The 12343-nt window shown below is 41.5% G+C and overlaps 1 protein-coding gene across 16 annotated transcripts in view; it reads left to right on the top strand.

Annotated features, from left to right (window-relative positions):
• Nucleotides 1–12343, top strand: part of NUP210L (nucleoporin 210 like) — a 135970-nt gene that overhangs the window by 96835 nt on the left and 26792 nt on the right. For all 16 annotated transcript variants that reach the window (XR_010340294.1, XM_064370404.1, XM_064370402.1 and 13 more), the window contains 3 exons: nucleotides 6657–6815; nucleotides 9241–9332; nucleotides 10662–10836. Coding sequence is in view for 15 of the 16 variants with exons in the window: in XM_064370404.1 (XP_064226474.1) it covers nucleotides 6657–6815; nucleotides 9241–9332; nucleotides 10662–10836 (426 nt within the window). In the remaining variant the exon portion in view is untranslated. The remainder of the gene's footprint in view (nucleotides 1–6656; nucleotides 6816–9240; nucleotides 9333–10661; nucleotides 10837–12343) is intronic.

Raw genomic sequence — 12343 nt, 5'->3', positions numbered from 1 at the left:
CAGAATGAGGGACAAAATCCCATATGATCTCCAGGCACAGTGGTTCACACCTATAATCCCAGCACTTTGGAGGCAAAGAAGGGTGGATCACTTGAGCCCGGAAGTTCAAGACCAAGCTGTGCAACATGGCCAAACCCCATCTCTACAAAAAAATACAAAATTATCTGGGCATATAGTCCCAGTTACTCTGGAGGATGAGGTGGGAGGATCACCTGAGCCTGGGGAGGTTAAGGCTGCAGTGAGTCATGATCACTACTGCACTCCAGCCTGGGCAACAGAGTGAGACCATGTCTTCAAAAAGAAAAAGAAAAAAAGCCATACATTCATTTCAGTTGAGGCTGAATTTGATAAAATTCAACATCCCTTCATGATAAAACCCCTCAAAAATGGTATAGAAGGAATGTACCTCAACACAATAAAAACCATATATGACAGACCCACAGCTAGTATCATACTGAATGGGAAAAGCCTTTACTCTAACATCTGGAACAAAACATGGATACCCACTTTTACCATTGTTATTCAACATAGTACTGGAGGTCCCAGCTGCAACAATCAAGAGAAGGAAATAAAGGCCATCCAAATTGGAAGGAAGGAAATCTAATTATCCTTGTTTGCAGATGATATTTGGAAAAATCTAAAGATTCCACCAAAAAACTATTAGAACTGATAAACAGATTCAGTAATTTTGCAAGATACAAAATCAACATACAAAAATCAGTAGCATGTTTATATGCCAACAGCAAAGAATCTGAAAAAGAAATTAAGAAAGTAGTCTAATTGGCCGGGTGCAGTGGCTCACGCCTGTAATCCCAGCACTTTGGGAGGCCGAGGTGGGTGGATCACGAGGTCAAGAGATCGAGACCATCCTGGTCAACATGATGAAACCCCGTCTCTACTAAAAATACAAAAAATTATCTGGGCATGGTGGCGCGTGCCTGTAATCCCAGCTACTCAGGAGGCTGAGGCAGGAGAATTGCCTGAACCCAGGAGGCAGAGGTTATGGTGAGCCGAGATCGCGCCATTGCACTCCAGCCTGGGTAACAAGAGTGAAACTCCAACTCAAAAAAAAAAAAAAAAAAGTAGTCTAATTTACAATAGCTACAAATAAAGTAAAGTACATAGGAATAAACTTAACCAAAGAAGTGAAATATTTCCACAATGAAACTACAAAACATTGATGCAAGAAATTGAAGAGAGGCCAGGCACTGTGGCTCATACCTGTAATCCAGCACTTTGGGGCGGCCAAGGTGGGTAGATTAACCTGAGTTGAGGAGTTTGAGACCAGCCTGGCCAACATGGTGAAATCATCTCTACTAAAAATACAAAAATTAGCCAGGCATGGTGGTGGGCACCTATAGTCCCAGCTACTCAGGAGGCTGAGGCAGGAGAATTGCTTAAATCTAGGAGGCAGAGGTTGCAGTGAGCTGAGATAGCACCATTTAACTCCAACATGGAGGACAGAGCTAGACTCTATCTCAAAAAAAAAAAAAAAATTGAAGAGGACACACAAAAAATGGAAAGATATCCTATGTTCACAAAAAGGAAGAATTAATATTGTTAAAATACTCATACTACCCAGAGTAATCTACAGATTCAATGCAGTCTCTATCAAAATACCAATGACATTCTTCATAGAAATAGAAAAAAAAAATCTAAAATGTATATGGAACCACAAAAGAACCAGAATAGTCAAAGCCATCTTCAACAAAAAGAACAAAATTGGAAGACTTACATTATCTGACTTCAAATTATACAACAGAGCTATAGTAACCAAAACAGCATGGCACTGGCATAAAAACAGACATATAGACCAATGGAACAGAATAGAGAACCCAGAAATAAATTCATACACCTGCAGGAAACTCACTTCTGACAAAGGTGCCAAGAATATACATTGGGGTAAAAACAGTGTCTTCAATCAATGGTGCTGGGAAAACTGGCTACCCATATGCAGAAGAATGAAACTACACCCCTATCTCTCGCCATATGCAAGAATCAAATCAAAGTGTATTAAAGACTTAAATCTGAGACTTCAAACTACGAAACTATTATAAGAAAACATTGGGGAAACTCTCCAGAACATTGGACTGGGCACAGATTTCTTGAGTAATACCCCACAAACACAGGCAACCAAAGCAAAAATGGACAAATGGGATCATATCAAATTAAAAAGCTTTTGCACAGCAAAGGAAACAATCAGCCAAGTGAAGAGACAACCCACAAAATAGGAGGAAATATTTGCAAACTACCCATCTAACAAAGGATTAACATCCAGTATATAAGCAACTCAGACAACTCAATAGGAAAAACATATATGTAACAATCAGATTTTAAAATGGGCAAAAGATCTGAATAGATATTTCTTTTCCTTTTTTTGAGACGGAGTTTTACTCTGTTGCCAGGCTGGAGTGCAGTGGTGCAATCTTGGCTCACTGCAATCTCCAACTATCTGGCTCAAGTGGTTGTCCTGCCTCAGCCTCCCGTGTAGCTGGGATTACAGGCATGTGCCACCACACCCAGCTAATTTTTTGGTATTTTTGGTAGAGATGGAGTTTCACCATGTTGGCCAGAATGGTCTTGATCTCCTGACCTTGCCATCCGCCTGCCTCAGCCTCCCAAAGTGCTGGGATTACAGGCGTGAGCCACCCGCGCTCAGCCTGAATAGATATTTCTTAAAAGAAGAAATACAGGCCAGGCAAAGTGGCTCATGTCGTAACTCCAGCACTTTGGGAGGCTGAGACAGGTGGATCACCTTAGGTGAGGAGTTCAAGACCAGCCTGGCCAACATTGTGAAACCCTGTCTCTGCTAAAAATACAAAAATTAGCCAGGTGTGGTGGTGCATGCCTGTAGTCCCAGCTACTCGGGGAGACTGAGGCAGGAAAACCATTTGAACCCAGGAGGCAAAGGTTGCAGTGAGCCAAGATCATGCCATTGCACACTCTTGCCTGGGCAACAGAGCAAGACTGTCTCAAAAAAAAAAGAAGAAGAAGAAAAAGACCTACAGATGGCAAACAGGCATATGAAAGGTGCTCAGGCTGGACGCAGTGGCCCATGCCTGTAATCCTAGCATTTTGGGAGGCTGAGGCAAGCAGATCACAAGGTTAGGAGTTCAAGACCAGTCTAGCAACATGGTGAAACCCTGTCTCTACTTAACAAATACAAAAATTAGACTGGGCATGGTGGTTCACGCCTGTAATCCCAGAACTTTGGGAGGCTGAGGCGGGCGAATCACAAGGTCAGGAGTTCAAGTCCAGCCTAACCAATATGGTAAAACCCCATCTCTACTAAAAATACAAAAATTAGCTGGGCGTAGTGGTGGATGCCTGTAATTCCAGCTACTCAGGAGGCTGAGGCAGGAGAATCTCTTGAACCCAGGAGGTAGAGGTTGCAGTGAGCTGAGATCGTGCCACTGCACTCCAGCCTCAGGGACACACAAGACTCTGTCTAAAAAAAAAAATATATATATATATATATATATATACACACACACACACACACACACACACACAAAATAAAATTAGCTGGGCAAGGTGGTGTGCACCCGTGATCCCAGCTACTCAGGGGGCTGAGACAGGAGAATTGCTTGAACCCAGGAGGCAGAGGTTGCAGTGAGCCAAGATTGCGCCACTGTACTCCAGCCTGGATGAGAGCAAGACTCTTTCTCAAAAAAATTTAAAAAAAACAAAAAGAAGGAAAAGAAAAGGTGCTCAACATCATTGATCATCAGAGAAATGCAAATCAAACTACAATGAAATATCATGTCACCCCAGTTAAAATGGCTTATATCTGAAAGACAGGCAATGAATGCTGGCAAGGATGTAGAGAAAAGAAAACTCTCATATACTGTTGGTGGGAATGTGTATTAGTACAATCACTATGGAGAATAGTTCAGAGGTTTTCAAAAAACTAAATATGGAATAACCATATGATCCCAACAATCCCACTGCTAGACATATACCCAAAAGAAAGGAAATCACTATATCAAGGAGATATCCACACTCTCATATTTATTGCAGCACTATTCATAATGGCCAAGATTTAGAAGCAACCTAAGTGTCCATCAACAGATGAATGGATAAAGAAAATGAGGTACATATACACAATGGAGTACAACTTAGCCATAAAAAAGGAATGAGATGGCTGGGCACCATAACTCACACCTGTAATCCTAGCACTTTGGAAGGCCAAGGTGGGAGGATGGCTTGGGACAAGGAGTTTGAGGCCAACCTAGGCAACATAGTGAGACCCAGTCTCTACAAAAAATAAATTTAAAAAAATTTAGCCAGGGGCAGTGGTACATGCCTGTAGTTGCAGCTACTCGAGAGGCTGAGGCAGGATAATCACTTGAGTCCTAAAGATTGAGGCAGCAATGAGCCATGATTGTGCCACTGTACTCTAACCTGGGCAGCAGAGTGAGAACCTGTCTAAAAAAAAAATGAGATCCTGTCATCCTGTCATGTGCACAACATGGATAATGGAACTGGAGACATTATGTTAAGTGAAATAAGCCAGGTATAGATAGACAAACTTTGCATGTTCTGACTTATTTGTGAGCACTAAAAATTAAAACAACTGAACTCATGGAGATAGAAGAGTGATGGCTACCAGAGGCTGGAAAGCATAGTGGGTGGGTGGGAGGGAAGTGGGGATGCTTAATGAGTACAAAACTATAGTTAGATAAAATGAATAAGATCTAGTATTTGATAGCACAACAGGGTGGCTACATACAGTCAACAATAATTTATTGTATATTTTTAAATAACTAGGCTAGGTACAGTGGCTCATGCCTGTAATCTCAGCACTTTGGGAGGCCAAGGTGGGTGGATCACCTAAGGTCAGGAGTTCGAGACCAGCCTAGCCAACATGGTGAAACCCTGTCTCTACTAAAAACATAAAAACTGACCCAGCAATCCCATTACTGGGTATATATCCAAAGGATTATAAATCATTCTATTATAAGGACACATGCACACAAATGTTCATTGCAGCACTGTTTACAATAGCAAAGACTTGGAACCAACCCAAATGCCCATTGATAGACTGGATAGGGAAAATGTGGCACATATACACCATAGAATACTATGCAGCCATAAAAAACGATGAGTTCATGACCTTTGTAGGGACATGGATGAACCTGGAAACCATCATTCTCAGCAAACTGACATAAGAGCAGAAAATCAAATACCGCATGTTCTCACTCATAGGTGGGTGTTGAACAATGAGAACACATGGACACAGGGAGGGGAGCATCACACACTGAGGTCTGTGTGGGGGAACTAGGGGAGGGATGGTGGGGGGGTGGGGAGGTGGGGAGGTATAACATGGGGAGAAATGCCAGATATAGGTGACAGAGAGGAAGGCAGCAAACCACATTGCCATGTATGTACCTATGCAACAATCCTGCATGTTCTTCACGTGTACCCCAAATCTAAAACACAATTTAAAAATATATATATATATTTATATATATATATTTACATATATATGTATGTATATAAATTAGCTAGGCATGATGGTAGCCACCTGTGATCCCAGCTACTTGGGAGACTGAGACAGGGAGAATCACTTGAACCCCAGAGGCAGAGGTTGCAGTGAGCAGAAATCACACCACTGCACTCTAACCTAGGCAACAGAGCAAGACTCCGTCTCAAAATAAAATAAATGAGTATCATTGGATTTTCTGTAACCCAGAAAGGATAAATGTACCTGGGCACAGTAGCTCATGCCTGTAATTGCAACACTTTAGGAGGCTGAGGCAGAAGTATCACTTGAGCCCAGGAGTTCAAGACCATCCTGTTTTTAGAAAAAAAAAAAAAAAAAAAAAAAAATTTATTAGCTGGACGTGGTGGCACATGCCTGTGGTCTCAGCTACTTGAGAGGCTACTTGGGAGGATTGTTTGAGTCCAGGAGGTCGAGGCCGTAATTGCACCACTGCACTCCAGCCTTGGCAACAGAGCAATACCTTGTCTCAAAGAAAACAAAAAAGGTTTCAACTTTTAAGTATGCTTCAGGTGATGGATACCCCATTTACCCTGATGTGATTGTTACAGGTTCTATGCCTGTATCAAAGTATTTCATGCACCCAATAAATATGTATACCTACTATGTAGTCACAAAAATTAAAAATAAAAACAAAAAATTAACTGTAATCCCAGCACTTTGGGAGGCTGAGGTGGGGATCGCTTAAGCCCAGGAGTTCAAGACCAGCCTGGGCAACATGGTGAAACCCCATGTATACAAAAAATACAAAAATTATTTGTATTTTTTGGTGTGCCCCTGTAGTCCCAGCTACTAGGGAGGCTGAGGTGGGAGGATCACCTGAGCACAGGAGGTCGAGGCTGCAGTGAGCTGAGATCACACCACTTCTCTCCAGCCTGAGGGACTTTTTAATTTTAATTTTTCCATAAGTTATTGGGGTACAGGTGGTATTTGGTTGCATGTGTAAGTTCTTTAGTGGTGATTTGTGAGATTTTGGTGCACCCATCACTTGAGCAATATACACAGCACCCTATTTGTAGTCTTTTATCCCTCACCCCCTCCCACCCCTCCCTGACTTTATTTAAAACTTTTTTTAGTATTAAAAAAGTGAAAAAAAAAAGGAAGCACCATGTTTATTAATGAATATTTTTTAATCTATCCCTTCACTATCTAGGTTTTTCTACAGCTCCCAGTAGAGCATAACTTTGCCATGGTTGTCCACACAAAAGCAGCAGGCCGGACCAGTATCAAGGTCACTGTTCACTGCATGAACAGTTCCTCTGGGCAGTTTGAGGGGAATTTGTTGGAACTCTCTGATGAAGTACAGATCCTGGTAAGCTCCCAAATCTAAATCTTGTTGTATATCAAGGACAAGAAAGTTATATACTCTTACCATCCACGAAGAGCTTAGTCTGAATAGAGACAGAGAATTGTTAGAGGAATTCCTGGAACAGATTTGTAGTTCCTAGATCTTTATCATTCCTGCTGATTCCTTGTATATAGTTTTGTTTTTTGTTTCTGAGACAGAGTCTCACTCTGTCACCCAGGCTGGAGTGCAGTGGCATGATCTCAGCTCACTGCAGGGTTCAAGTAATTCTCCCTGCCTCAGCCTCCCAAGTAGCTGGGATATAGGCATGTGCCACCACACCCAGATAATTTTTGTTTTTTTGTTTTGAGACAGAGTCTCGCTCTATCACCAGGCTGAAGTGCAGTCGCACAATTTCGGCTCACTGCAACCTCCACCTCCCAGGTTCAAGCAATTCTCCTGCCTCAGCCTTCCAAGTAGCTGGGACTACAGATGCGCACTACAATGCCCAGCTAATTTTTGTATTTTTAGTAGAGACAGGGTTTCACCATGTTGACTAGGATGGTCTCAATCTCTTGACCTCGTGATCCACCCACCTCAGCCTCCCTAAGTGCTGGGATTACAGGCATGAGCTACCGCACCCAGCTCAATTTTTGTATTTTTAGTAGAGATGGAGTTTTGCCACATTGTCCAGGCTGGCCTCAAACTCCTGATCTCAAGTGATCTGCCTGCCTCAGCCTCCCAAAGTGCTGGGATTACAGGCATGAGCCACTGTGCCCAGCTGCTTTTATATACTATTGACATTAGAAACTATTAGTACTTGCAGATGAACAATCTGGGTAGGAAAAAAAAAAACGAAACTGTAGCATACATACTCCCTTCAACTCCCCATTTCGGGAGCACAGGATATGAACATCATAGTAACTAGAGAGGGATTCATTTCTGATTTGCTCCACCTGACATAGATATTATAAGTCCATTTTTAAATTTTATTTATTTATTTATTTTTGAGACGGAGTCTCACTCTGTTGCTAGGCTGGAGTGCAGTGGCATGACCTCAACTCACTGCAACCTCCGCCTCCCAGGTTCAAGTGATTCTCCTGTCTCAGCCTCCTGAGTACCTGAGATTACAGGCACGCACCACCATGCCCGGCTAATTTTTTTATTTTTAGTAGAGATGAGGTTTCACTATGTTGACCAGGCTGGTCTTGAACTCCTGACCTCAGGTAATCTGCCCACTTGGGCCTCCCAAAGTGCTGGGATTACAGGCGTGAGCCACCCAGCCCAGCTGATATAAGTCCATTTAAATATATCCACAGTTAGGATAAAACATTATTCTGGGCTGGGCGTGGTGGCTCACGCCTGTAATCCTAGCACTTTGGGAGGCCGAGGTGGGTGGATTACCTGAGGTCAGAAGTTCAAGACCAGACTGGTCATCATGATGAAACCCCATCTTTAAAAAAAAAAAAAAAATTATTCTGGTCAGGTGCAGTGGCTCACGCCTGTAATCCCAACACTTTGGGAGGCCAATGCAGGTGGATCACGAGGTCAGGAGATCAAGACCATCCTGGCCAACATGGTGAAACCCTGTCTCTACTAAAAATACAAAAATTAGCCGGGCATGGTGGCATGCGCTGTAGTCCCAGCTACTCAGGAGGCTGAGGCAGGAGAATCTCTTGAACCTGGGAAGCAGAAGTTGCAGTGAGCCAAGATCGTGCCACTGCACTCCAGCCTGGGTGACAGAGTGAGATTCTGTCTCAAAAATAATAATAATAATAATAATAATAATTCTAACTTTCAAAAAGGTGTAAGAGTATGAATAGTTTCTACAGATATTCTCAGGCTAAAAGCTAAATGGCCCTGTTTTTCTTAGAATTCAAAAGACAAGTTATCACTTGTATGGGGCAAGTAAGTTTCACTGCCTCTGATTTGGGACTTTTTTTTTTTCTTTTCCTTTTTTAATTTTTTCCTTTATTTTGGCTTTGGTTCTCTGATTCAATGTGAAGTAGAGGAAAGAGCACTTTACTAGAAGGTAGAAGACCTGGATGGTGTTTCATGCTAATTTAATATTATAGGTTCTTTTTCCCAAACTTCATTTCATTTTACCAGAATTAAAATTAGAAATTTCAAAGTAATTTTATACCTAACATCTAAGTAATAAAGAAGATGTGGTGAGTGTAAACTTTGCTACATGCTCAGTCCCTCAGAGTCAGAAACAGGGCTAATATTAGGTTGTATCTTCTAGAATACCTAGATATGTTTTAACTGCCTGGTTCATTTTGGAGAAGAGTATTGTGGATGATTTTAGACTAATTAGAAGTTAAGCAGACTGTTGATTTGTAGTCGTCATTTATTTGCATGTAATCTTGCTGGGATTATACTGAAGTCCATATGTAAGTAAAAGTCATAATTTGTCTTTGCCAAAAGAGAAAACATTATTTTCTCATGATAGGTGTTTGAAAAACTCCAACTTTTCTATCCAGAGTGCCAACCTGAGCAGATTCTGATGCCTATAAATTCTCAGCTCAAACTCCATACCAACAGGTAAGGAAAAGGGAAAATAAGGAAGTGCCAGGATCTAAGTTTAAGTATCTTCAGTAAAACATTGACATAAAAAGAATACCTTTGCCTTCTAGGAGACTTTTCTAACCCATAAATAATTTTTTATGTGAGGTGAAATTCCCATAATGTAAAATTATTGTAAAGTGTAAAATTCAGTGACATTTAGTACATTCACAATACACAATATTGTGTATTCATCATCTTTATCTAGCTCCAAAATATTTTTATCACCACCAAAGGAGATCCCATACCTATGAAGCAGTCACTCTTCTTTCTTTCCTCCTCTTAGCCTCTGGCAATCACTAATCTGCTTTCTGTGTATGGTATTAGTTATTCTGGATATATTTCATATAAATGAAATCATACAATATGAAATGTTTTGTGTTGGCTTCTTTTTTTTTTTTTTTGAGATGGAGTTTCACTCTGTCGCCTATGCTAGAATGCAGTGGTGCAATCTCAGCTCACTGCAACCTCCACTTCCTGGGTTCGGGCAATTCTCTTGCCTCAGCCTCCTGAGTAGCTAGGACTACAAGCTCACGCCACCATGCCCGGCTAATTTTTTTTTTTTGGAATTTAGTAGGGACAGAGTTTTACCATGTTGCCCAGTCTGGTCATGAACTCCTGAGCTCCAGGTAATCTGCCCGCCTCAGCCTCCCAAAGTGCTGTGATTACAGGCATAAACCACCTTGCCCGGCCTTATATTGGCTTCTTTAAGTTAGCATAATGTTTTTGAGGTTCATCCATGTTGTAGCATGTATCAGTACTTCTTCCTTTTTATGACTGAATAGTATTCCATTATATGGAAATACCACATTTAGTTTTTCATTTCATCTGCTAATAGAAATTTTGATTGTTTTCATCTTTTGGCTATTGTGAATAATATGGCTATGAATATTCATTTGCAAATATTTACTTGAATACCTGTTTTCAATTGTTTTGGCTGAATAATTTTTTTTTTTTTTTGAGACTGATTCTCGCTCTGTCACCCTGGCTGGAGTGCAGTGGCACAATCTCAGTTCACTGCAACCTTTGCCTCCTGAGTTCAAGTGATTCTCCCGCCTCAGCCTCTCAAGTAGCTGTGATTACAGGCACATGTCACCATGCCCTGCTAATTTTTTTTTTTTTGTAGAGATGGGGTTTCACCGTGTTGGCCAGGCTGGTCTCTGACCTCAGGTGATCCTCCCACCTTGACCACCCAAAGTGCTGGGACTACAAGCATGAGCCACTGTGCCCAGCTGATCCTGGCAATTTTTACTCTTTTCTCTCTAGTCAGACCCCCGAAAGATGACACTTGATTTCCTTGTTCCCTAGGGAAGGAGCTGCCTTTGTGAGTTCTCGTGTTCTCAAGTGTTTCCCTAATTCATCCGTCATTGAGGAAGATGGTGAAGGGCTCCTGAAAGCTGGTTCCATTGCGGGTACTGCTGTATTGGAAGTCACTTCTATAGAACCTTTTGGAGTCAACCAAACAACCATAACTGGGGTCCAGGTGAGTTCAGGGACTTACTAAAAAAATAATAATAAAAGGCATACCCTGGCCTTAAGAAGCAATATTCCTTTTTTTAAGAACCAGAAACTCTTATCATGCCATTAAAGAAAAAAAGAAAAAGAAAACAAAAAGAACTAGAAATTTCTCTATCATAACAGAACATGAACCAGAAAAAAAAAAAGTGAAGAAGAAACTTCTCTAAGAGTCAGAAATGAACCTATAAGGTAAGAGGCCAGGCCAGGCGCGGTGGCTCACGCCTGTAATCCCAGCACTTTGGGAGGCTGAGGCGGGCAGATCACAAGGTCAGGAGATCAAGACCATCCTGGCCAACATGGTGAAACTCCCTCTCTACTAAAAATACAAAAAAATTAGCTGGGCGTGATGGTGCACATCTGTAGTCCCAGCTACTCGGGAGGCTGAGGCAGGAGAATTGCTTGAACCCAGGAGGTGGAGATTGCAGTTAGCTGAGATCCAGCCACTACACTACAGCCTGGGCAACAGTGTGAGATTCCATCTCAAAAAAAAAAAAAAAAAAAAGATATCAGTCTTAACATGGTTATAAGCCATAAAATTAAAATGGACTTTAAAGCCTTTGTTATAAAACAGATCAGCCTAAATTTATATGATTGTCTTCCTAGCAGCTTTGGCAAAAGGGTTGGTATTGGAGGAGTGTAGAAGGATTGCTATCAAAATTGGCTGGGCTTGGTGCCTCACGTCTGTAATCCTAGCACTTTGGGAGGCTGAGGCAAGAGAATCACTTGAGGCCAGGAATTTGAGACCAGCCTGAGCAACATAATGAGAACCCCCCAGATCTACAAAAAGAAATGAAAAAAATTAGCCAGACTTGGTGGCACATGCCTGCAGTCCTAGCTGCTTGGGAGACTGAGGTGGAGGATCGCATGAACCCAGGAGTTTGAGGTTGCAGTATGCTATGATTGCACTGCTGCACTGCAGCCTAGGAAACAAAGCAAGAATATGTCTCTTTTTGAAAAATTAAACTTTGTTGCTAGAGTTAAAAAACTGAGAAAAGACCTCAGAGATGTTAGTCTTAACACACACAAAAAAATTTAGGCATTAAACATCTACTATATACTATGTTAGTTGTTTTATGTATATTATATCTTTTAACTACCACAAAAGCCCTATGAGATAGGCATTATTATCCCCATCTAACTGTTAACTGATAAGAAACCTGAGACCCAGAAAAGTTATGTGAGGCTATGAAATGACAAAGCTATGATTCAAAGCTGAACTTCACTTACTGTAGCGCAGCTCTCTTACAATGTGAAAACACAATATAGATTATGTTCCTGATAAGTAATCGATTACTTAACCATAAATATTGAGCACTCTGCAAGAAATGGATGAATTACAGTCCTTTCCTCATAAAGCTCCAGCTTCTCTTCACATTCCCACAGCTTTAAAAATTAAAAACCCAGCACAGGCCTATAATCCCAGCACTTTGGGAGGCCAAGATGGGTGGCTCACGAGGTCAGGAGTTCAAGAC

This window comes from Aotus nancymaae, unplaced genomic scaffold, assembly GCF_030222135.1.
Source record: "Aotus nancymaae isolate 86718 unplaced genomic scaffold, 86718_ANA_hifiasm-v0.15.2.pri h1tg000108l, whole genome shotgun sequence".
NCBI lineage: Eukaryota > Metazoa > Chordata > Mammalia > Primates > Aotidae > Aotus > Aotus nancymaae.
This window is presented reverse-complemented; position numbering and strand designations above follow the sequence as displayed.